The sequence below is a fragment of the Scyliorhinus canicula genome, chromosome 7 (genome assembly GCF_902713615.1).
Source record: "Scyliorhinus canicula chromosome 7, sScyCan1.1, whole genome shotgun sequence".
NCBI classification, from domain to species: Eukaryota; Metazoa; Chordata; class Chondrichthyes; order Carcharhiniformes; family Scyliorhinidae; genus Scyliorhinus; species Scyliorhinus canicula.
Genome location: NC_052152.1, coordinates 138132452 through 138157897, shown reverse-complemented (window position 1 = coordinate 138157897; position 25446 = coordinate 138132452). Strand labels below are relative to the sequence as shown.

The window sequence follows — 25446 nt, the reverse complement described above, 5'->3', positions numbered from 1 at the left end:
AAGGGCCTTAATTGGCAGTGGGGTAAGAAGAATGTCCACCAGGCTACCTTGTCTTTGATTCTGGATGCTGTCTGTTGTGACAATTCTTTTTAATGATGTAACGACTGTGTCCACTGTGATTCTGTGCAGTCTAGTCACTTCAAACCATTTGCCATCGTATCCAATGGCAATGATGAATGTTTTGCCTTGGAACGCAAAAACATCCATTCCTATGCATATCCATGGTCTTGTGGGAAAGGTAGATTGTGCAAGTGTTCTTTCTGCTATTTACTATACTCTGTACATGAAAACAAGATGTGATCAACTCTTCATTGGAATAGAATAGAATAGAATAGAATAGAATAGAATAGAATAGAACGATACAGCGCAGTACAGGCCCTTCGGCCCTCAATGTTGCACCGACATGGAAAAAAACTAAAGGCCATCTAACCTACACTATGCCCTTATCATCCATATGCTTATCCAATAAACTTTTAAATGCCCTCAATGTTGGCGAGTTCACTACTGTTGCAGGTAGGGCATTCCACGGCCTCACCACTCTTTGCGTAAAAAACCCACCTCTGACCTCTGTCCTATATCTATTACCCCTCAATTTAAGGCTATGTCCCCTCGTGATAGCCACCTCCATCCGCGGGAGAAGGCTCTCGCTGTCCACCCTATCTAACCCTCTGATCATTTTGTATACCTCTATTAGGTCACCTCTTAACCTTCTTCTCTCTAACGAAAACAACCTCAAGTCCATCAGCCTTTCCTCATAAGATTTTCCCTCCATACCAGGCAACATCCTGGTAAATCTCCTCTGCACCCGTTCCAAAGCTTCCACGGCCTTCCTACAATGAGGCGACCAGAACTGTACGCAATACTCCAAATGCGGCCGTACTAGAGTTTTGTACAACTGTAACATGACCTCATGGCTCCGGAACTCAATCCCTCTACCAATAAAGGCCATCACACCAAAGGCCTTCTTCACAACCCTATCAACCTGGGTGGCAACTTTCAGGGATCTATGTACATGTACACCGAGATCCCTCTGCTCATCCACACTACCAAGAATTTTACCATTAGCCAAATATTCCGCATTCCTGTTATTCTTTCCAAAGTGAATCACCTCACACTTCTCCACATTAAACTCCATTTGCCACCTCTCAGCCCAGCTCTGCAGCTTATCTATGTCCCTCTGTAACCTGCAACATCCTTCCGCACTGTCTACAACTCCACCGACTTTAGTGTCGTCTGCAAATTTACTTACCCATCCTTCTGCTCCCTCCTCTAGGTCATTTATAAAAATGACAAACAGCAACGGCCCCAGAACAGATCCTTGTGGTACGCCACTCGTAACTGAACTCCATTCTGAACATTTCCCATCAACCACCACTCTCTGTCTTCTTTCAACTAGCCAATTTCTGATCCACATCTCTAAATCACCCTCAATCCCCAGCCTCCGTATTTTCTGCAATAGCCGACCGTGGGGAACCTTATCAAACGCTTTACTGAAATCCATATACACCACATCAACTGCTTTACCCTCGTCCACCTGTTCAGTCACCTTCTCAAAGAACTCGATAAGGTTTGTGAGGCATGACCTACCCTTCACAAAACCATGCTGACTATCCCTAATCATATTATTCCTATCTAGATGATTATAAATCGTATCTTTTATAATCCTCTCCAAGACTTTACCCACCACAGATGTTAGACTCACCGGCCTATAGTTACCGGGGTTATCTCTACTCCCCTTTTTGAACAAAGGGACCACATTTGCTATCCTCCAGTCCTCTGGCACTATTCCTGTAGCCAATGATGACCTAAAAATCAAAGCCAAAGGCTCAGCAATCTTTTCCCTGGCTTCCCAGAGAATCCTAGGATAAATCCCATCAGGCCCCGGGGACTTATCTATTTTCACCTTGTCCAGAATTGCCAACACTTCTTCCCTACTCACCTCAATGCCATCTATTCTAATAGCCTGGGTCTCAGCATTCTCCTCCACAATATTATCTTTTTCCTGAGTGAATACTGACAAAAAGTATTCATTTAGTATCTCGCTTATCTCCTCAGCCTCCACACACAACTTCCCACCACTGTCCTTGACTGGCCCTACTCTTACCCTAGTCATTCTTTTATTCCTGACATACCTATAGAAAGCTTTTGGGTTTTCCTTGATCCTACCTGCCAAAGACTTCTCATGTCCCCTACTTGCTCGTCTTAGCTCTCTCTTTAGATCCTTCCTCACTTCCCTGTAACTATCAAGCGCCCCAACTGAAACTTCACGCCTCATCTTCACATAGGCCTCCTTTTTCCTCTTAACAAGAGATTCCACTTCTTTGGTAAACCACGGTTCCCTCACTCTACCCTTTCCTCCCTGTCTGACTGGTACGTACTGATCAAGAACACGCAATAGCTGTTCCTTGAACAAGCTCCACATATCCAGTGTGCCCAACCCTTGCAGCCTACTTCTCCAACCTACACATCCTAAGTCATGTCTAATGGCATCATAATTGCCCTTCCCCCAGCTATAACTCTTGCCCTGCGGGGTATACTTATCCCTTTCCATCACTAATGTAAAGGTCACCGAATTGTGGTCACTGTCTCCAAAGTGTTCACTTACCTCCAGATCTAACACCTGGCCTGGTTCATTACCCAAAACCAAATCCAAAGTGGCCTCACCTCTTGTTGGCCTGTCAACATATTGTGTCAGAAAACCCTCCTGCACACATTGTACAAAGAACGACCCATCCAATGTACTCGAACTATATCTTTTCCAGTCAATATTAGGAAAGCTAAAGTCTCCCATAACAACTACCCTGTTACTTTCGCTCTTTTCCAGAATCATCTTCGCCATCCTTTCCTCTACATCTCTAGAACTATTAGGTGGCCTATAGAAAACTCCCAGCAGGGTGACCTCTCCTTTCCTGTTTCTAACCTCAGCCCATACTACCTCGGAAGAAGAGTCCCCATCTTGCACCCTTTCTGCCACCGTAATACTGTCCTTGACTAGCAGCGCCACACCTCCCCCTCTTTTGCCCCCTTCTCTGACTTTACTAAAGCACCTAAACCCCGGAACCTGCAACAACCATTCCTGACCCTGCTCTATCCATGTCTCTGAAATGGCCACAACATCGAAGTCCCAGGTACCAACCCATGCTGCCAGTTCCCCTACCTTATTTCGTATACTCCTGGCATTGAAATAGACACACTTCAAACCACCTTCCTGAACACTGCCGCCCTCCTGCGAAGTCAAATCTGTGCTCCTGACCTCTCTACTCTCAATCTCTCGCACCCCAAAACTACAATCCAGGTTCCCATGCCCCTGCTGAATTAGTTTAAACCCCCCCAAAGAGTACTAACAAATCTCCCCCCCAGGATATTGGTGCCCCTTAGGTTCAGATGTAGACCATCCTGTCTATAGAGGTCCCACCTTCCCCAGAAAGAGCCCCAGTTATCCAGAAATCTGAATCCCTCCCGCCTGCACCATCCCTGTAGGAATGACTGATGCCTGGCCACCAAACTGAATGTTCGGTTCTTGTTCTGCATTCTGCGATTCCCAAAGTGACCTTCGTGTTTTTTTAAAATAAATTTAGATTACACAATTATTTTTTCCAATTAAGGGGCAATTTAGTGTCGCCAATCCACCTACTCTGCACATTTTTGGGTTGTGGGGGCGAAGCCCACGCAGACACGGGGAGAATGTGCAAACTCCACATGGACAGTGACCCAGAGCCGGGATCGAACCTGGGACCTCAGCGCCGTGAGGCGGTTGTGCTAACCACTAGGCCACTGTGCTGCCCTGACCTTCGTGTTTTTACTGAAGAATGTCAAGTCAAAGTGTTTTAGGGACGGCTCATCTGTGATTAAAAAATAAGAAATCATCAATAGTTTGAGATGTTTTTGTTGTTTGAAGTATTGACAAAGCACTGGGTTGGTAGGAGTGTATTCCGGCCATCTGTTCTGGCAATAATCTTTTATTTTAATGCGCTCATCATCCTGCTGCTGTGCTTACTTAATTCATGCAATATCTTCTTAGTGGCTGGTAAGTATTTAGTAATGAGCAAAGTATGTGCTTCCACTTTCTCAACAAAATTTAAAGCTTCCAGTATAATTCCTTGCAGTGATATTCCTGAATTTTATTGTGATCTGGTACTTTCCTTGAATGTACTCAGTACCTGAATTGTATCTCGCGAGTCTCAGTTTAAAATGTTGATTTTTTTTTAGGCATTATGTTTGCAATATCGTTCAGGTCAGAAAAGAAAACAAAGATTTGTTGTTGGTTTCAATTTTAAGCCATAATCCCATGTCATAACCAGAGAAATTCTCAAAGGTCCATGTTGCTGCCAATACTTCTTTCTTAATGGTTGTTCAACAGTTGGTGTGTTGCCTCCCAGGTGCCAGGGTTCGTGATGTCTCTGATCGTGTTTTTGGGATCCTTAAGGGGGAGGGGGAGCAGCCCCAAGTCGTGGTCCACATAGGTACCAATGACATAGGTAGGAAGAGAGATGGGGACTTGAGACAGAAATTCAGGGAGCTAGGGTGGAAGCTGAGAGCTAGGACAAACAGAGTTGTTATCTCTGGGTTGTTACCCATGCCACGTGCTAGCGAAGTGAGAAATAAGGAGAGAGAGGAGTTGAACACGTGGCTACAGGGATGGTGCAGGAGGGAGGGTTTTGGTTTCCTGGATAATTGGGGCTCATTCTGGGGTAGGTGGGACCTCTACAAACAGGATGGTCTTCACCTGAACCAGAGGGGTACCAATATCCTGGGGGGGAGATTTGCTAGTGCTCTTCGGGGGGGGGGGGGGGGGGGGGGGGTTTAAACTAATTCAGCAGGGGGATGGGAACCTAAATTGTAGTCCCAGTGTACAGGATGTTGAGAGTAGTGAGGTCAGGGATAGGGTTAAAAGTTCGAAAGAGGGCACCGGCAAGCAGGACGCTGGTTTGAAGTGTGTCTACTTCAACGCCAGGAGCATCCGGAATAAGGTGGGTGAGCTTGCAGCATGGGTTGGTACCTGGGATCTCAATGTTGTGGCGATTTTGGAGACATGGGTAGAGCAGGGACAGGAATGGTTGTTGCAGGTTCCAGGATTTAGATGTTTCTGTAAGAACAGAGAAGATGGTAAAAGAGGGGGGGTGTGGCATTGTTAATCAAGGAAAGTATTACGGCGGTAGAAAGGACGCTTGAGGACTCGTCTACTGAGGCAGTATGGGCCGAGGTTAGGAACAGTAGAGGAGAGGTCACCCTGTTGGGAGTTGTCTATAGACCTACGAATATTTCCAGAGATGTAGAGGAAAGGATTGCAAAGATGATTCTTGACAGGAGCGAGAGTAACAGGGTAGTTGTTATGGGGGACTTTAACTTTCCAAATATTGACTGGAAATACTATAGTTCGAGTACTATAGATGGGTCAGTTTTTGTGCAGGAGGGTTTTCTGACACAGTATGTAGACAGGCCAACAAGGGGCGAGGCCATATTGGATTTGGTACTGGGTAATGAACCCGGCCAGGTGTTAGATTTAGATGTAGGTGAGCACTTTGGTGATAGTGATCACAACTCGGTTATGTTTACTTTAGCAATGGGCAGGGATAGGTATATACCGCAAGGCAAGAATTATAGCTGGGGGAAAGGCAATTATGATGCTATTCGGCAAGATTTAGGATGTATAGGATGGGGAAGGAAACTGCAGGGGATGGGTACAATCGAAATGTGGAGCTTTTTCAAGGAACAGCTACTGCGTGTCCTTGATAAGTATGTACCTGTCAGGCAGGGAGGAAGTTGTCGAGCAAGGGAACCGTGGTTTACTAAGGAAGTTGAAGCACTTGTCAAGAGGAAGAAGAAGGCTTATGTTAGGATGAGACATGAAGGCTCAGTTAAGGCACTTGAGAGTTACAAGTTAGCCAGGAAGGACCTAAAGGGAGATTTAAGAAGAGCGAGGAGAGGACACGAAAAGTCGTTGGCGGAAAGGATCAAGGAAAACCTTAAGGCTTTCTATAGGTATATCAGTAACAATAGAATGACTAGAGTAAGATTAGGACCAATCAAGGATAGTAGTGGAAAGTTGTGTGTGGAATCAGAGGAGATAGGGGAAGCATTAAATGGATATTTTTCGTCAGTGTTTACACTGGAGAAAGACAATGTTGTCGAGGAGAACACTCAGGTTCAGTCGACCAGGCTAGATGGAATTGAAGTTCAAAAGGAGGAGGTGTTAGCAATTTTAGAAAATGTCAAAATAGATAAGTCCCCTGGGCCAGATGGGATTTATCCTAGGATTCTCTGGGAAGCCAGGGAGGAGATTGCAGAGCCTTTGTCCTTGATCTTTATGTCGTCTTTGTCGACAGGAATAGTGCCGGAAGACTGGAGGATAGCAAATGTTGTCCCCTTGTTCAAGAAGGGGAGTAGAGACAACCCTGGTAATTATAGACCTGTGAGCCTTACTTCGGTTGTGGGTAAAATGTTGGAAAAGGTTATAAGAGATAGGGTTTATAATCATCTTGAAAAGAACAAGTTGCTTAGCGATACTCAACACGGTTTTGTGAAGGGTAGGTCATGTCTCACAAACCTTATTGAGTTTTTTGAGAAGGTGACCAAACAGGTGGATGAGGGTAAAGCTGTTGATGTGGTGTATATGGATTTCAGTAAGGCGTTTGATAAGGTTCCCCATGGTAGGCTATTGCAGAAAATAAGGAAGTATGGAATTGAAGGTGATTTAGCGGTTTGGATCAGTAATTGGCTAGCTGAAAGAAGACAGAGGGTGGTGGTTGATGGCAAATGTTCATCCTGGAGTTCAGTTACTAGTAGTGTACCGCAAGGATCTGTTTTGGGGCCACTGCTGTTTGTCATTTTTATAAATGACCTGGAAGAGGGTGCAGAAGGATGGGTTAGTAAATTTGCAGATGACACGAAGGTCGGTGGAGTTGTGGATAGTGCTGAAGGATGTTGTAGGATACAGAGGGACATAGATAAGCTGCAGAGCTGGGCTGAGAGGTGGCAGATGGAGTTTAATGCGGAAAAGTGTGAGGTGGTTCACTTTGGAAGGAGTAACAGGAATGCAGAGTACTGAGCTAATGGCAAGATTCTTGGTAGTGTAGATGAACAGAGATATCTCGGCATCCAGGTACATAAATCCCTGAAAGTTGCCACCCAGGTTAATAGGGCTGTTAAGAAGGCATATGGTGTGCTAGCCTTTATAAGCAGGGGGATTGAGTTTCGGAACCACAAGGTCATGCTGCAGCTGTACATAACTCTGGTGCGGCCACACCTGGAGTACTGCATGCAGTTCTGGTCATCACATTATAGGAAGGATGTGGAAGCTTTGGAAAGGTTTCAGAGGAGATTTACTAGGATGTTGCCTGGTATGGATGGAAGGTCTTACGAGGAAAGGCTCAGGGAATTGAGGTTGTTTTCGTTAGAGAGGAGAAGGCTGAGAGGTGACTTAATAGAGACATATAAGATAGTCAGAGGGTTAGATAGGGTGGACAGTGAGAGTCTTTTTCCTCGGATGGTGATGACCAACACGAGGGGACATAGCTTTAAATTGAGGGGTTATAGATATAGGACAGATGTCAGAGGCAGTTTCTTTACTCAGAGAGTAGTAGGGGTGTGGAACGCCCTGCCTGCAATAGTAGTAGACTCGCCAACTTTAAGGGCATTTAAGTGGTCACTGGATAGACATATGGATGAAAATGGAATAGTGTAGGTCAGATAGGCTTCAGATGGTTTCACAGGTCGGCGCAACATCGAGGGCCGAAGGGCCCGTACTGCGCTGTAGTGTTCTATGTTCTATGTTCTTCTCTGTCCATGAGAGATTTTTTTTTTAATTTAGAGTACCCAATTATTTTTTTTCCAAATAAGGGGCAGTTTAGTGTGACCAATCCACCGAACCTGCACACCTTTGGTCTATGAGAGATCTTAAAGCATAGTAAACTAGTCTTCTTTGCCTTTTTTGAACTTGAAACCACACCGCACACAAGCTTGTAGATGATACATTCACTGCTGCAATTGTTGGTAACTCTGAATTATAATGAGTTAGAAGTTCTGGTGAAATTAGCATATTTTTGATTTTGTCAAAAGCAGTTTTGTGGTCCATGTTCCAGCACCATTGTTGACCTTGCCTCAACAGCTGTGGTACTGGTTTATTACATTCTTTCAAGTTTGAAAGTAACTGTTTGGAGATAGAGATAGTACTAATTAAATTACAGTTGTATTTTGTGGGTGTTAGGAATATTGCTTTTACATTTAGTTTAATTTATATTTCTGTATTTGTGTTTTAAAAATGGGGGACCTGAGTTTTAATTTTGCTGTCAGAGATGTTTGCATTTTTATGAGGTTTTACAACCCTAAAAATTGGGAAAAACTATGCTGTTGCCTAGCAACAAGGACACACAGAGATAGAAAAAAGGAAGGTCAGGCCAATTGGAAACAGTATCCCAAAGAAAGTTCCAAAATATGCAGGACATGCAAAGTGACAGCGAGCAAATGCCAAACTAAAGAAGTAGGTTCCAGGGAGGGGAAAGAGAAAACCCAGAGATGACAACTAAGTCAAGGAACAAGGACAAGGATCTGAACAATCCTGTTCAGTGAAATTAAGAGTGACTGCAGAGGAAAGCTCCAAGTCTAAAATGACAAATCTAGGAAGGAGAGTTAAAGCAAAATAGCTCTGTGAGAAAACAGAGATCTGAAGAGAAGGCCAATGCTGTGTAACTGCTTACTGTGGGCCTGTGGAGAAGTGGTGATCTGATGGCATGGCTGAACACCTGAAATAATGTATGAATGGGAACTTTGAATGCTTGTGGCGATTCAGGGGACAGGAACATCGGATGAGATCAATATCCTGGGAGGTTGATCATTGTGGAAGGCATCTGAGAGAAAGCGTTGTATGGGAGAAGATTCCAAAGTGGGTCCTTTGGGTATTGAGGTACAGCTTCTGCAAGACCAGTTGTCTCACAATGAGACAAGAATTCTGTTTAGGGGTGCAGATGATGAGAAACCTGCAGAAGTTGTTTTGGATGGCATCCGTCACTTGGTTTTAGATTGAAGAATGCCTGGCCGCAGACCGCTTGTTGGTTTACATGGACTGTGTACTGACTGAGAAAATTACAGCAGGGTTTGTCAAAGTGAGGGTCACGACCCACGGGTGGGCCACTGTCGGGTGTCAGCAGGGTTGTGGGGCTAAGGGTTGTGGTGTTCCCACCACAGACTGAAATAGCTTTGAAACGGATGGATTTTGCACCCTGTTCTTTAGTATCGGGATACCTTACCCACTCTGCTTCATTAGATCAAGTATTAATTCCACCAGCATTTGCCTGGCAGATGATGATGTGATTGATACTGAAGCTGAAAAAAATCATCAAAACTATTTCTACAGATACACTCCAAATACAACGCCAGCGTTGGGTACCTGCTGAAATTAACAAGGCAAATCCATTTTAAGCACATGGCTACATTGTCAGTTTATCCAATCCTGTTGACACTTGATTCAATGGCAGCCCCTGCCTGCACATGGTTATATTCCCAACACACTGACAATTTTCCATTACCTGGCCATGAGGAAACTAAAAGCTGACCACTCTGACGTCTGTTGTGGATATTTATGAGAACTGGTCACTCGTGACAGAATGATTCAACACTGGAATGACTGTGAAGAAGCATCATAAAAATGGTTCGTAGCGTTTGAAATTTTTTTTTAAAAATCAGTGGAATGCACGATTATACACCCCCCCCCCCCAACTCAAAATAAAAGCGTGGTTTAATCTTACAAATAATTGAGAGATATCATAAACATCGTAGGCAGGAGTCCATCCGATGAGGGGCTATCCCAATGGACTGTCAACGATTCCACCCTGACTGTTGGCGTTACCTCATGTTGCAGCCCGTTTGAAAACCCAACAGAATTAAAAATGAAAGTATTACATGAAGTTGCAGAGCAAACCAGGACATCCTTGAACATCGACATATAATTCCTCAGGAATGCGAGCAATGCTACAGGACGATGAGCAATCACATTATTCTATCGCTTCCCAGCTGTCATGGAAACTATTGTAACAAGTTCCAAATGCTTTCTGCGAGCTGTACCTCTCTCTCTTGCCAAGCCCCCAAACATGTTCCATTTCATTATGTTCGCAATTGAAACTCGCAATTAATAGCAAGAGTTGAATAAATACAAGACAAAAAAGTTCAAGGTGAGTTCTAGTAGTTTGCTCAATGGTAGCAATAAATACTGCAAGAGGTAGGTGGCAAGAAGCCTGAAATTCAGTGTAAGGTTGTAGGCAGGAAATGAAACAAAACTGGGTAGGCAGGCTACAAGACATGAAACCGACTGTAGTCAGATCGCGAGGACCAAGCAGGCTCACCTGTCACATTAAAGGTAAGCGAACATGACGTGGATCCCAAAGGTCAGCTGACATGGATCCCAAAGTTCGGCCAATTGGCAAAAGTGGGTCCTGGGAAAAGAATGTTTGAAAAACACTGCATTAGAGTATTTGATAGATTTCATAACTTGTGTTATGCTTATGAGTCTGTATCAGCAAAGTTATTTTTGTGGTGAAGGTGTAGTGTCATATTGTTCTCTCCTTGTTTAATAAGTGTTTTATTCTTTTGTTAAATATTCATCAGCAGACTCCTGTGAAGTCAGCTCAGTAGCTGCCCTACATTTTTCTAAACAAAACATAAAAGTTAAGGTCCAGCAAGCCGTTCCACCGGTAGCAATATCAGCTGTAATTATAACACAGCTTGTCTATTTGACTGACCATCCCGAATAATCTTTGCAATTCTGTGATGTTTTTATGCTGTAGGAATTTTCTAATGACCTGAGTTTTCTGGAGAATGGCCACAATGTGATATTTTGAAACCATTTTACTTAATCAGATCATACTGAAACACCTGTCCCAGTATCTAGCTTGAATTCTGTGGGGTGACATTCAAAGTTTAATTTAATGCTCCAGTAATAACTTTTCCGAAGAACATTATTTGTTTTTTTCTGTTGTTCTTATTTGTTTTGTTGTTATCTCTTTCTTCCTATGAGCTATAGGAACTTTGGACTTACAGATTATTTTAAAATGCTCTAATTTCCCACAACTGTGGCACTCAAGTCCCCGCTGAACATTCTTCCTGCTTGTGTAGGGACCCCCCCCCCCCCCCCCCCCACGCCCCCCCCCCCCCCTCCCACACCAAGAAAATCTCAAAGTGGAGGTTGGTGCAATTTTCCTCGATTCCAAAGGCTTTTGCTTTCTTTATTCTGTCTGACATATTGAATGGCTTCACTCATTTTTCTCCAACGAAGATCACTTTCCTCATGTTTAGCTTCCTGCGCTTGATCTGTTGCACTATTGTAACTACATTTATGAGAGTTAAATCTTCCTTTGTTTGCAAAAGTGCAGTCAGGTCTTTATCTTCATCCTCAACCATTATAATATTGCATACAAATTCATTTCTGACGATCCCACAGTCACAATTCTCCATGATTGGTCATTTATAAATGAATCCATGGATTCACCCAGTTTTTCCCTCTTCTTAAATTCCACTTGCTCAGTGATCAATTTTTTGAACACTGAAGTATGAATTAAATGCTTGGAGGACATCTTCAAATTAACTCAACGCCTCAGTGGCACCCTGTTTTTCAAAAACATTGTCCACTATGCTCCTCCTACTGCGCAGAAAAAAGGATTGACCTGATCCTTCTGGTCCTTCATATGCAAACCCAAAGCTATTCTGTAGCTAGAAAATATCTTTCTTCCATTGTCCGAGTTCAGCCTATTGTGAGCCTTTAGTGCTTTGGAATGGTTCAGGGAGCAGCAATACGGACTCCATTCAATGGGCCTGTTGCTACTTCAATAGTTTAACTGTTTGAATGTGATCTGGGTTCCGGGTCTATGTGTCAGTTCGTATCTGCAGCACCAATGATCCTCCGTTCTCAAGTGAGTCTTCAATCTTTCTTTCTGTCCCTTTCCATGGATTCAGAGGTCTCTTAGGTCGGCAGCCCTCTCTTGGAGATTTTCTGGGTCTTCACACTTTTTGTCCTTTGCCTCATGTTTTGTTTTGGGTTCAGTGTCTAGATGAGTTTTTTTTTTGGATTTGGCTATTAACCTAAGAATGTTACCACAGACCATTATTAGTAAAAAGCTTTCTGTTTTATTTACAGATCCATACACATCTCAGTACTCCACACAAGATTGTACTTTGGCTTCCCACCAGATTTTTATCTTTTAATCATGTGACATTGCATCATTGTTGGTCAGTATCGGGCGCTTCCGATGTAACCCTTTCCTCTACAGGGACTTCCCGCTAAGGACTATCAGGGTGGAGGAAGTAAGGAGGTAGGGTTCTCACCTACCACTGTCCTACCTGAATAAATGTCCCCAGCCACAAAATTCTCCAGTGGCAAGAGCACAAGGTTTCACTTGCAGAGTGGAAAGGAAGATGGTAGTCAGGTACAAATGAGATGCCTGGTCATTGTGACTGATCTTAGAGATGGGTTTTTTTGGGCCTTAATGATTTATTCTAATTCTAAAATGTCTTACGTTTTGATATGAAAAAGGAAGTCTTACAAGTTATAACACATCTTTCAGGGCCTCCGGTCATCAAGGAGCTTCATAGCCAATTCATTATTTCTGAAGTGTCGACTGTGTTGCAATGTATGTGGGGGGATGGACAATGTTATTTGTAGACTGTGCTTCGATTATACTATCGTATTGTGTCTCCTGTTGCTTTCTCAGGTACCTGGTTAAGACTGTGGACAAGTAGCTTGAGAAGTGAAGACCAGCACTTGGAAACTTGGAGTTTGATATTCAATTAACGCCAAGGATTAATGAGACTTTTAAGGATCTGTGTTTTGATGGGCATCGTGCCCAGGTATCGACTCACCTGATCTCATATATATATTGACACGTGACCAGGTAAAATGGTCAATCGCATGTCTCTGTGGCTCACATCAGTGGCTTTATGTGTACTATGTTACTACGGAACAAATTCTACCCAGGAGAGTTTGCAAAACCAAAAATGGAATATGGAACAATCAAAAGCAGGCTTAGTGACCCATCGGCGAGTAAAGCGTGGCTGGGTGTGGAACCAATTCTTCATCGTCGAGGAGTACACCGGAACAGAGCCACTCTACGTCGGAAAGGTGAGATTAACTTTTGTGAGACTATTTTCTGGGTGGGGAGGAGGTACCATTTGACATGAAACAGCTGACTTGATTCCTCTGAAATATTGCACCTCCATGTAAAATTGTAGAACTGCATATGACAGAATTAATCTCAAGAAATAGGACACGATTGAATTGCCACGCTGCGCTCGAAAGTCAGCTCGCTGCCATGTCAAGTGGCCGATAAAAGCCGGGAGAACATGCTCCCGGGATCTACCCAGCTCGCAATGCTTCACGAGATCTAAACCAATCTTGTGAGATGTTGCAATGTAAACCTGTCCATTGTGGACAGGGTCATTTTTGGGCAAATCTTGATATTAAAGCGAGACAGCTAGTGTTTAATGTGCATTGGAATCTATCCTCTTTGTCTCAGAGACCCCAGGTGGGTACTATTTGGTACCAGACAGAATGGTACTCTTGGGGGTCTCCAAGGGGATTGGGGATACTCAGCGTTATGTCCTTCGGGCATGGTGGTGCTCTGGCACAGCTGGTGCCACCTAGGCATCTGACAGTGCCAACGTGACACTTTGGCAGTGCCAGCCTGGCACCCTGACAGCGCCACCTGGATGACAGCTAGCATGGGCACTGCCATGGTGCCATGTTGGCACTGTCAAGGTGCCAAGCTGGCATTTGTTGTGTGCGCCTGATGAGGCCGGGGTGGGGGGGGGGGGGGGTCTGGTAGGGATGGTGCATGGGTGTTGGGGAGGAGTGCGTGGGGGCCGAACACCCTGCCATAATGCATTTGGTCTAAGGGGTTGCTTCGGGGGCCAAGGAGATTGGGGTGCCATTTTAAAAAGGTGTCCCAATCTCTTGCTACACCGGGGAGTTCCTGTGAGCGGAGCTCCTCAGCGTACAAAACGAGGCTATGTGCAACGTTGGCTGCATGTTCCCTGCTGAGGCCCTTATACATGAGTCCCGTTGTATAGCCATGTGTTTTTCGTTGCTGCGAGTGCCGGGAATCACGTGGCTAAACGTGCTCGCTATGGGTCTTTGTTCCCAATAAGTTGTATTGTGCCCTTAGTCTAGCAAAAGGTTGCTACAAACTAAACAGTATTCATTTTGTAATAGCCATTGAAAGACACCTTTCTCTTCAGTTGCAATTATTGCAAGCTATTCCTTCCTCACATAAAACTCCAGGTTATTTGTTAAAATAATTTTTCTCTCCTCTACTCTTCCTGAAGTGCGTTTTAAGTCAGTATGCCCTGTTGCAAAGTGTCAGGATTACACATGATGCTGCTTTTGTACTTGTTCAATTTTACTTCTCTAGTAGACAGTATTACTGGGCAGAAGTAAAATTGGCATTCTACCCAATCCCTTGGATTTGCAGCCCAACGAGCTGGGTTGAAGTGACCCCGGCCTAGTTTGCAAAATTGCAGTCAAATCAGTTCGCTCAGCCAGGAGAAGTGGAACCAAGAGGGATTCATCAATTAAGGTCTTCATAAGGAAAATGATTTGATCGCAACATCTTTTAACCTTTCAAATAAAGGTCAAAAATTCTCCTTCCATGACAATATACAAAACTTAGTTTGATTCTGGAGACTGAAGACCTTGCACAGAATCAATGTAATTAAAGACACGAATGGGGAAGTTAACGTAAGACAGCTCACAAGAGAAAACTCTTTCAATTCGCAGGAGGACTAGAAGAAGATGGCTGAATGAAAGCATAAATCTAGGAATAACAAGGTCAGAAAATTCATCCAGACACAGCCTGATATTTCATGTAGTAAGCAGGATAATGGAGGAGATCATTTGCCATTGCTAACATGACCTTTCAACATTCAAACTCAGCCTCCTGCAGAAATTAGCATTGTGAGGAATTAACATTATTTGATGCCCTGGTGACATCAAAGATCTACACTGAAACTATTTCAGTGATTTACAAAATGCAGGACTACACACCTGCTTCAGCTCGTCTGCTGCCGAAACCTTCCCCTTTGTCTTTGTTACCTCTCGACTTGGTTATTCCAATGAGCTCCCAGCTGGCCTTCCACATTCTACCCTCCATAAACCTGGTATCATCCAAAACCCAGCTGCTGTCGACATACTAAATCACAGCAAATTAATTTAATCCATCACCCCAGTGTGCTCACTCACCTCCCGGTGAGGCAGCGCCTCCATTTAAAAAAAAATCTTAACCCTGTTCCAAATCACATCATGGTCTGGCCGTCTTGTCCAGCATAACAACCCTCCAACATATCTGCTCCTTTACTTGTGGCTTTGCAAGCATCGCTGACTTTAATCATTCCACAAATGGTGGCTGTGACGGCCTGGGTTCGAAACTCTGGAATTCTGTCCCGACACTTTCAATTTCTTCCCCCACTCATCTCCTTAAAATCTCAGCCATACCATAAATCACCTGCCCTCTTTTATCATATTCAGCTTTACAATACTCCCGTGAAGCACATCAAAACATTTTATTGAATTAAATGTGTTATGTAAAGGCAAGTTGTCGAATTTCCTTATATGATGACATTGTTAATTGTGTGATTAACTGTATACAGGTGGAGGACATTGATATGGTTGTTGCCTGAGATCACATAAAGAGACACTTTACTGATACTGGGGAATGGTTGAGGAGATAATGTTCCACTCTTTTTTAAATCAATCTGATCTAAGGCAGTGATTCTCCAGCCATGTTATGTCCAGCGCAAATCCCGCAATGTTGGGAGAATTTTGGATTAGGGGGAGGCGGGGGCAGGGCACTTGCAGGCCTTTGTACCCCCAGGCGGTTGGGACACGGCAGGGTTCCACCCTGACACTGCCCCAGCACCCTGGCAATGCAAACATAGCAGTGTCAACTTGGCACTCTCCGGTTGGCACCGCCAGGGTGCCAGATGAGCACTGCCAAAAGACAGGATATGAAGGGGTGGACAAAGGGGAAGGGGCATTGGGTGATCCCATAGCGGGGTGTTGCTCACTTGAAGGGGGGAGGGTGTGCTAGTATCGGTGACAGGGAAGTGCTCTTTGCTGACTAGGAGTCGGGGAGGAGGGGGCAGGGAGGGGGGGGGGGGTCCAGAAAAGGGTGCCCCGATATCTGAGGCAGCCGGACATGCCGGAGTCGTTAGACCCTGCTTCCCTCATTGATGGCACAGTTCACCATCACCTCCAACAAAAATTCTAAGTGTGGGTGGATTGTTATTTGAACCGCACTGAACCAGCCGACAGGATTCAAACCTCCTTCCCTGCCAAACTTCTGAGCGAGAATTGCACCCTAAGTAAAGATTGGCTCTGGTTACATCCTTTGCCAGCTGACTATCAGGAGGTTAACAGGGATTATCTTGTTGCTATTGCAGCATCATATTCCTGCAAATGCATTGGAAGTAAACCTCAATACTGTAGAATATTTGGGGCAAGAGGAGCTGCCAGAGAACGTTTGGTCATCTTATGTCGGTTCAGCCCCAAATGATCATGGTCAAAGCTTTTGCTTTGAATATTGAGCTCCGAAAATGGAAATGCTTTCTGGCAATGCTAGTGCAACTCCCAGTGTATCGGAACACACAGCCTCAAGTTGAAACTTTCTGACCCGAATGGATCACTTCCCTTCCAAAGTCTGAAATTGGAGAGTATGGTGATTTGAAAATTGCACTGAAATGTACTGGCTTTATCAAATACCATTTCTAATTTATTCAGTTCAAAATACCTTGAATTCCATACCAGGTAGAATACCTCTGAGTGTTTCCATCCTCACATCATCTCAACAACCAGGCCTGAAAATGTGTTCCACTATCAGTCAGCCCAGCGGAGGGGGAGGAGAACGAGGGGAGCGAAGGGCAATACCTGATTTTGGAAAAGCTTTATCAGGAGCTCCACCAACTTTATACACTGACCACTGCATTTTAGAAGGTTGATAGAAACAAGTAGGCCATTCGGCCCTTCAAGTCCTTTCCGACATTCAATATGATTATGGCAGATCCACTATCTCAATGTAATTTTCCCGCCTTCTTCCCATACCTCTTGATGCCATTAACTCCTTGATCTCCATTACAGATAGGTCATCGATTATCACACTAACCTATATCATTTTAAAAAAAAATTTAGAGTACCCAATTCATTTTTTCCAATTAAGGGGCAATTTAGCATGGCCAATCCACCTATCCTGCACATCTTTGGGTTGTGGGGGCAAAACCCACACAGACACGGGGAGAATGTGCAAACTCCACACGGACAGTGACCCAGAGCCGGGATCGAACCTGGGACCTCGGCGCCGTGAGGCTGCAGGGCTAACCCACTGCACAACCGTGCTGCCCTGCACTAACCTATATCATACTCTGTATTATGATAAAAACATTTTTAAAAAGTTCATTATTCATTTGTATATAATTTAGTCAACTGAATTTTAATTTAATTTGTGTGTAGCTCACATATTGTGAGATTGAAACACATCCTAATGTGACTCAAATGTAGAATTATGATTAAAAAATTTCAATATATGCATGTCTTATTCATTCACCTGAGGAAGGAGCAGTGCTCCGAAAGCTAGTGTTTGAAACAGACCTGTTGGACTTTAACCTGGTGCTGTAAGACTTCTTACTGTGCTCACCCCAGTCCAACACCCGCATCTCCACATCATGTCTTATTCCTCTTATTCTACCATTCCTTATATTTCTCCATTCTCCTTCTGCTCCATTATTTTGCTTCTATCTACATTCGAACAATGCATCCTATTTTTTCTGCTCCTTACTCACTGAGTATTTTCTCTTCACTTGTTTCATTAATTGCAGGCAGATCCATGAAGTATAAATTCACCTTAACAGCTATGGGACCATGGTGAGCTACACAGTGCACAGTGGTTAGCACTGCTGCTTCACAGTGTCAAGGATCCAGGTTCAATTCTGGCCTTGTGTCACTGACTGTGTGGAGTTCGTACGTTCTCCCCATGTCTGTGTGGGCTTCCTCCGGGTGCTCTGGTTTCTTCCCACAGTCCAAACATATGCAGGTTAGGTGGTTTGGCCACGCTAAAATTTCCTCCTGGTGTTCAAAGAGTGTAGGTTAGGTGGAGCTGCGGAGATAGAGTGGGGGAGTGGGTCAACGTGGGGTGCTCTTTTGGAAGACTCAATGGACCAAATGGCCTCCTTCTGCGCTATAAGGATTCTGTGGTTCTATCGAAGCTGACCCCCTCATCAGTAAAACTTTCCATTCATCGGTGATAACTGACACAAAGCTATTTTGGTCAGTTATGTGGACTGCAGAAATTTAGAGATTTACATAATCATATGTAATACTGCAACCAACCAAAGTCCATTGAATTTTATGTGGCTACGATGATAGCTATTCACTGGCCTGCGATGTGGTTCCACCTACCAGCTGGAGGTGTCCTCTCAAATGATAAATTACTAATTAATGGCCTATGTTGTTTGCTACATAGCAAAGCAGTGACATCTACTAAGTCACCTTATTGTGATGATAGTAGCCAATCCATGGTTATATTAAACAACTCATGTGGAATTCAGTAAGGGTTAATATTTCTTTGATTCCCGCTCTACAGTATTTTTTCACCTACAAGCACAAGTGAACAGAACAATAATTCAATGAATATATTATGAAAGGAATAAGCAATTGACTCTCTTATCCTCCTTACATGGCTACACCTATAATTGGCAATGAATCCTCTTCAATTTGTTTTACTGTGTATTTTGTCACAGTTGTCTTTACAATGAACATCATTTTAGGGCTTTGTATTGCACACCAGGGGCGAAATTCTCCGACCCCATGCAGGGTCGGAGAATCGGCCGGCGGCGGCGTTATTCCCGCTCCCGCCATGTTAGGAATTATCCGACCCGCCATAAAACAGTGTTGTTCAAATCCCGCCGGCCGTCTCGGAGAACAGTACCTCCATGAGTAGGTTTATAACGGCGTCAACCATTGATGATGGTTGACGCCGTTCAGTAACCTACATCGAGTGCGCGGGGGGGGGGTGGGTAGCGGCGTTGGAGAGGGGTGGAGAGGGGTGGGAAGGGGTGGGGAGGGGTGGGGAGGGGGGTCACGGCGTTGGAGAGGGGTGGGGGGGTAGCGGCGTTGGAGAGGGGTGGGGTAGCGGCGCTGGAGGGGGGAAGGGGGGGTAGCGGCATTGGAGGGGGAAGGGGAGGTAGTGGCATTGGAGGGGGGTAGGGGCGGGGGAGGGGGTTAGGGGTGGGGGGTGGGGGGTTGGGGGTGGGGGTGGGGGGGAGGGGGTGGGGGGGGAGGGGTGGGGGGTAGGGGTGGGGGTGGGGGGTAGGGGTAGGGATGGAGGTAGGGGGTAGGGGTAGGGGGTTGGGGTAGGGGCAGCGGTGTGCAGAGGGGGGGCGGGCGACGGTGCGTTGGCCCCGGGCATCCATTGGATGGGGGCATCAGCAGATCTTCCTCAAGGCTCCCCTTCCTCCCAGCTGCCTTGTCTTTGTTTGAGAGAGAGAGAGAGAGAGAGAGAGGGAGATTGTGGGGACAGACAGAGAGAGAGAGACAGAGAGAGGGAGTCCCGTCCATCCTCTGGCTGAGAGCAGGGCTTTGGTGAGTATATTGCAATCTGCCTAAACCCAGGAATATTGCCTGGTTAGAATGCAGAGGGAAATGCTGGGATCCCGGGGTGGGAGATGTGTCTGGATTTGTCTATTTCAGCTTCAGCCTCTGCGATTTCAGGTCAGTTTCACAACAACAGGAAAAACGCGCGAAGAGAGAGGGAAACACTTTTGGCTAAGTTTCTGGGTTCTGCCTTTATAATTCACAGCGCAGAAAGGGTTCTGCGCTGTGAATTATCAAGGCACCTTTTCTAACCCTGGGGAGAAACAACCTTTTGAAGAGTCTGAAGAAATAAGCAGGAATTTGGATTAATTCTGCCTCCCCACCCCCTGGGCCTCTTTCTCCTCCCTCCCCCTTTCTCCTCCCTCCCCCTTTCTCCTCCCTCCCACTTTCTCCTCCCTCCCCCTTTCTCCTCTCTCCCACATACTCTTCATCCTGCCCTTTGTTCCAGAGCTATTTGATCCCCCTGTGCACTGGCACAGATTTACAGTGCGGTTTAGGTTCTGTGTTTACGCCAGGTGTGGGGGCGGGGAAAAGAGGGAGAGTTCGGCATTCCTCAGGGGCACTGCATTGAACCACCCCCACCCTCCTCCCAAATCATCCTCCATCTAACCTCATCCATCCTTCTTTTCCCCGCCCCCACACCTGGCGTAAACACAGAACCTAAACAGCACTGTAAATCTGTGCCAGTGCACAGGGGGATCAAATAGCTCTGGAACAAAGCGCAGGATGAAGAGAATCTGAGAGAGAGAGAGAGGAGAAAGAGGGAGGGAGGAGAAAGGGGGAGGGAGGAGAAAGGGGGAGGGAGGAGAAAGGGGGAGGGAGGAGAAAGGGGGAGGGAGGAGAAAGAGGCCCAGGGGGTGGGAGGCAGAATTAATCCAAATTCCTGCTTATTTCCTCAGACTCTTCAAAAGGTTGTTTCTCCCCAGGATTAGAAAAGGTGCCTTGATAATTCACAGCGCAGAACCCTTTCTGCGCTGTGAATTATAAAGGCAGAACCCAGAAACTTTGCCAAAAGTTTTTCCCTCTCTCTCCGCGCATTTTTCCTGTTGTTGTGAAACTGACCTGAAATTGCAGAGGCTGAAGCTGAAATAGACAAATCCAGACACATCTCCCACCCCGGGATCCCAGCATTTCCCTCTGCATTCTAACCAGGCAATATTCCTGGGTTTAGGCAGATTGCAATATACTCACCAAAGCCCTGCTCTCAGCCAGAGGACGGACGGGACTCCCTCTCTCTGTCTCTCTCTCTCTATCTGTCCCCACAATCTCCCTCTCTCTCTCTCTCTCTCTCTCAAACAAAGACAAGGCAGCTGGGAGGAAGGGGAGCCTTGAGGAAGATCTGCTGATGCCCCCATCCAATGGATGCCCGGGGCCAACGCACCGTCGCCCCCCCCCCCTCTGCACGCCGCTGCCCCCTACCCCAACCCCCTACCCCTACCCCCTACCTCTACCCCTACCCCTACCCCCCACCCCCTCACCGCTACCCCCCACCCCCCACCCCTAACCCCCTCCCCCACCCCTTCCCCCTCCAGCGTCGCTACCCCCTCCAGCGCCGCTACCCCTTCCCCCTCCAGCGCCGCTACCCCCGTCCAGCGCCGCTACCCCCCCTCCAGCACCGCTACCCCCTCCAGCGCCGCTACCCCCCCCTCCAGCGCCGCTACCCCGCCTCCAGCGCCGCTACCCCCCCTCCAGCTCCGCTACCCCCCTCCAGGGCCGCTACCACCCCCTCCAGCGCCGCTACCCCCCCCCCCTTCCCCCCTCCAACACGCCACTTCCGCAGCGGCTGAAACTGACGCGTACAGCGTCACTCCGCTGCTGGCCCTTTCGGGACGGGAGATTTAGGGCTTAAAAGCAGGCCCCGACGCCGGAGTCACCAGCGCCGCTTTTGCCCGCCGCTAATGGGCGTCATGTAAGTCTTCGGTGAATTTCACCCCATGCGTTTCTGCTGATTCTGGCTGGAAAAACATTGCAAACTTCCTCACGTTATTGACTGCAAACCTTTGATTGAAACCTTTAGATATACTACCTCCTCTACTTTAACATTTCTGAAGTGATAATTGAGGAGGTCTTGTAGTGCAATGGGTAATGTCCCTGCTTCTGTACCAAAAGCTCCAGGTTCAAGTCCCACCCCGGACTTGATGGCCAAGGAAGGTACCTTCATAACACAGCCAAACAAGTTGAGTGTTTCAACCGGTAAATCCTTCCAAATACGCCAATGGCTGGCGATAGGAGTGGGAGAGACTTCTGGTCAGCCACACTTGATGCGAAGTGGCGCCCGTCAATCTCTGAGCCACTACTGATCAGTTCCGGGAATTTCTAGCTATGGAAACAGACGAAAGCCTAGTGCACCACTAGGTGCAGGAAGAGAATTGGAATGGAAGTGACAATGACAATATTGTGTCAAGCTACACCTGAAGTTCGACGGTTGTCTGGGCATGCTCCCAAACCCTTTTGATGTCCAGAAATCAACGTACTTGGAGAAAGGAAGGGAATTGATCTCCCTCTTGCTAACAGGTGCCTTGGGCGGGATTCTCTCAGCCCGGGGCCATTGGCGCTGGTGTGGTTGGCGCAGCACCTGTCGGGGGCCGCTCTACACGGCCAGCCCGCCGTTTTGCGGCCCGGGATGCGGCCTAGCAACCGTCGTAAAAATGGCAAGTCCCGCTGGCGCTGTCCACACCTGCTCTCAGCTGGCGGGAACTTGGTGTGGAAGGGTCAGTGGGCGGCCTTTGGGGGGGAGGGGGGTCTGACCCCGGGAGGGGGGGGGGCGCCGATGTGGCCTGGCCCACGATCGGGGCCCATCGATCGGCGGGCCGGCCTCTCTGGCTGGCGGCCTCCTTTCTTCCACGCTGGCCCCTGTAGTCCTGCGACATGTTACATAGGGTTCGGCGCGTTGAAGGAAGCCACTGCGCATGTGCTTGTTGGTGCGTGAACCAGAATTGCTGATCCTGACGCCATGTTGACACCGTTGAGAAATGTGATGGCGTTTCCGAGGGCGTCACCACTTAGCCTCTGGATCACAGAATCCCACCCCAGATGTTTGGCAAGCAGACTAATGCCAGGTCTCTGCCAATGCCACTCTGAGCAGGTAGTATGGAAGTATGAATGGAGTGTTTATTTTATTTATTCTTTCCTGGGATGTGGGCATCATTGGGAAGATCAGCATTTGGTGCCCATGAATTAGATGGCTTACTAGGCCATTTTGGGTTGCAGTTAAGTGCCAACCGGATTGCTGTGGATCTGGAGTCACATGTAAGCCAAGCTGGACAAATTTCCTTCCCCAAAGCTTTTACAACAGCCAAAGATAGTTTCATAATGACCAGTACTGAGACTAGCCATAGATTCCAAATTTAAGCAATTGATTTTAAATTCCACCTATTACCATGGTGAGATTTGAACCCGTGTCCTCATGGCATCAGTTCAGTGGCATTACCACCACCCCGCCATCTGCTCTTAAGTATAAATGGCTTTTGCTTCAATGATCTCTAGTGAAAAAGGACCATGTTGGGCATGAAATCTTTTGCTATTGCCTCCACACCATGTCATGCATATGCCTGCCTCCTGCTGACAATGCCATGGTTGAGTCAACAGGATCATCAGCACAAGTCCCAGTCATCCATGGTCAAGAATATGCAATTGTCAGGAAAAATCCCCATAACTCTTGGGTGAGACTTTGGGATTGTCATGGCAAATCCCCATTATCTATGGTTGAGGTTATAGCATTGTTAAGGCTCATCCCTCTATCTATCAGCCCACCATGCGACGTACTGATGCTCCAGCACACTGTGCTATTGCTTTGTCATTTAGTTATGTAACAGCAATGTTGGGGCAATGTGCATTCTCGTGATTTTAACAGGTCAGCGAGAGCTTCAGCATTTGACTTCACACTATGTCAGCATAATCACTAGAGTGGAAAATTTCTAGCATTCGCTTTTGTACTGTCCAATTCCAGCCCATGCAAAAATAAATCAACTAACAAGAGCTGTTGTAATCCAACTAAAATGCTCCTTGACTCTTTTTAAATTTGAAATGGTCATGTTAGATCCTCTTATGCCAGATGCAAAGAGGGCATCGCTGTGACCAAAATCGCACCAAATGATACAAAAACCTAAAACAAAAGTCAATTACCCATACAAACATTCAACAGGATATATTTTAGCGCATGATTCAATTAAATTAAGTTCAGGAACCTTTGGTAAATCGTAAGATGGGACATATTATAAACAAAAGCAAATCACTGCGGGTGCTGGAAGTCTGACAGGTCTGGCAGCATCTGTGGGGAGAGAAACAGAGTTAATGTATTGAGTCTAATTGTTCTTCAGACCTCTGAAGAAGAGTCATCTGGACTCAATACATTAACTCTGTTTCTCTCTTCACAGATGCTGCCAGATCTGATGAGTTTTTCCAGCATTTTCTGTTTATAATCACATATTTTAAATATTATTCAACCTGTTGTCCACCCTCACTTATTTGCCGGCAAAAGCTAGTGCTGGTACAAGAATTTGATGACTGTTACAAGCATATCATACGGCAGCAGGATAGGTTATTTGGGTAGTTAAGAAGGCAGACAGGAATAGAGGGTTACGGACCCAGAAAATGTAGAAGATTTTAGTTTAGATGGGCAGCATGGTAGGCACGGGCTTGGAGGGCCGAAGGGCCTGTTCCTGTGCTGTACTTTTCTTTGTTCTTTGACACTTGCCTTTATCAGTCGTGGCATTAGTTCTTAGAGCAGGGAGGTTATGTTGGAGCTGTGCAAAACTTTGGATAGGCCACAGCTGGAGTACTGTGTGCAGTTCTGGTTGCCTCACCATAGGATGGACATGACTGCACTGGTGAGGGTGCAAAGGAAATTCACCAAGATCTTGCCTGGGATGGAGCATTTGAGCTAAGAAGACAGGCTAGATAGGCTGGGGTTACTTTCTTTGGAGCAGGCAAGGTTGAGGGGGAACCTGATGGAGGTGTATAAGATAATGAGTGGTATAGACAAGGTGGATAGGAAGCACATGTTCCCCTTAGTTGAAGGGTCAATTATATGGGAGCCTAATTTTAAGGTGAGGGGCAGGAGGTTTAGGGGGAATTTGAGGAAAATGATTTTTCACCCAGAGGGTGGTGGGAGTCTGTCTGGGAGGGTAGTAGAGGCCAGTTACCTCAAAACCTTTAAAAAGTATGTGGATGAACATTTGGGCGGGAATTCTCTGGCCTTTGTGATTTTCTTTTCCCATTTTCAGCACATCCCCATCCGCAGGTTTCCCAGCAGCGTGGGGTGGCTTCAATGGGAATTCCATTGACAAGCGGCGGGAAGAGAGAATCCCGCCGCCAGTGAATAGCGCTTCCCAAGAAACATGCAGCTGGGGGCCCATGAAGTGTCATAACATTCAAGGCTATGGGCCGAGTGCTGGAAGGTGTAGATTTAGTGTAGTATTGTCAGTGCAGACTCGATGCGCTGAAAGGCCTCTTCTGTACTGTATGACTCTCTCTGACCCTATATCCAATACTTACGTGTTTCTGTGGAGAAGCTATATTACTGATTTATGGCTGCTGCCCATTGTGACTTGGTCACTGTGGGAGGTAATGTTTTCCAGCTGTTGAATCAAATATTGTTCCTCGCAATTTCACCTGGTATGACATGAATCTTAAATTATCTGGAAGGCATGCTCTATTAATGTGATTGCCCGGATCCTACTCCTGCAAAGAAAAAAGAGAATCCCTCATTCATTCATTGCTCAATTACCCACTGATATTTTTTCATTGAATGATCCTGAATTTTCCTTTTAACACTTTCAAGGGATGTGGGCATTGCTGGCAAGGCCATCTCTAATTGCCCTTGA

General features: G+C 46.1%; 1 protein-coding gene across 3 annotated transcripts in view; it reads left to right on the top strand.

Moving 5' to 3' along the window:
• Positions 1 to 25446, top strand: part of LOC119969409 (cadherin-22-like) — a 1080568-nt gene that overhangs the window by 237150 nt on the left and 817972 nt on the right. For 2 of the 3 annotated variants that reach the window (XM_038803029.1, XM_038803028.1), the window contains exon 2: positions 12699 to 13105. In XM_038803029.1, the coding sequence (XP_038658957.1) occupies positions 12884 to 13105 (222 nt within the window). In that variant the 5' untranslated portion in view covers positions 12699 to 12883. Of the gene's footprint in view, positions 1 to 12698; positions 13106 to 25446 lie in introns of those variants that run through there. The other variant, XM_038803030.1, reaches the window with a different exon arrangement.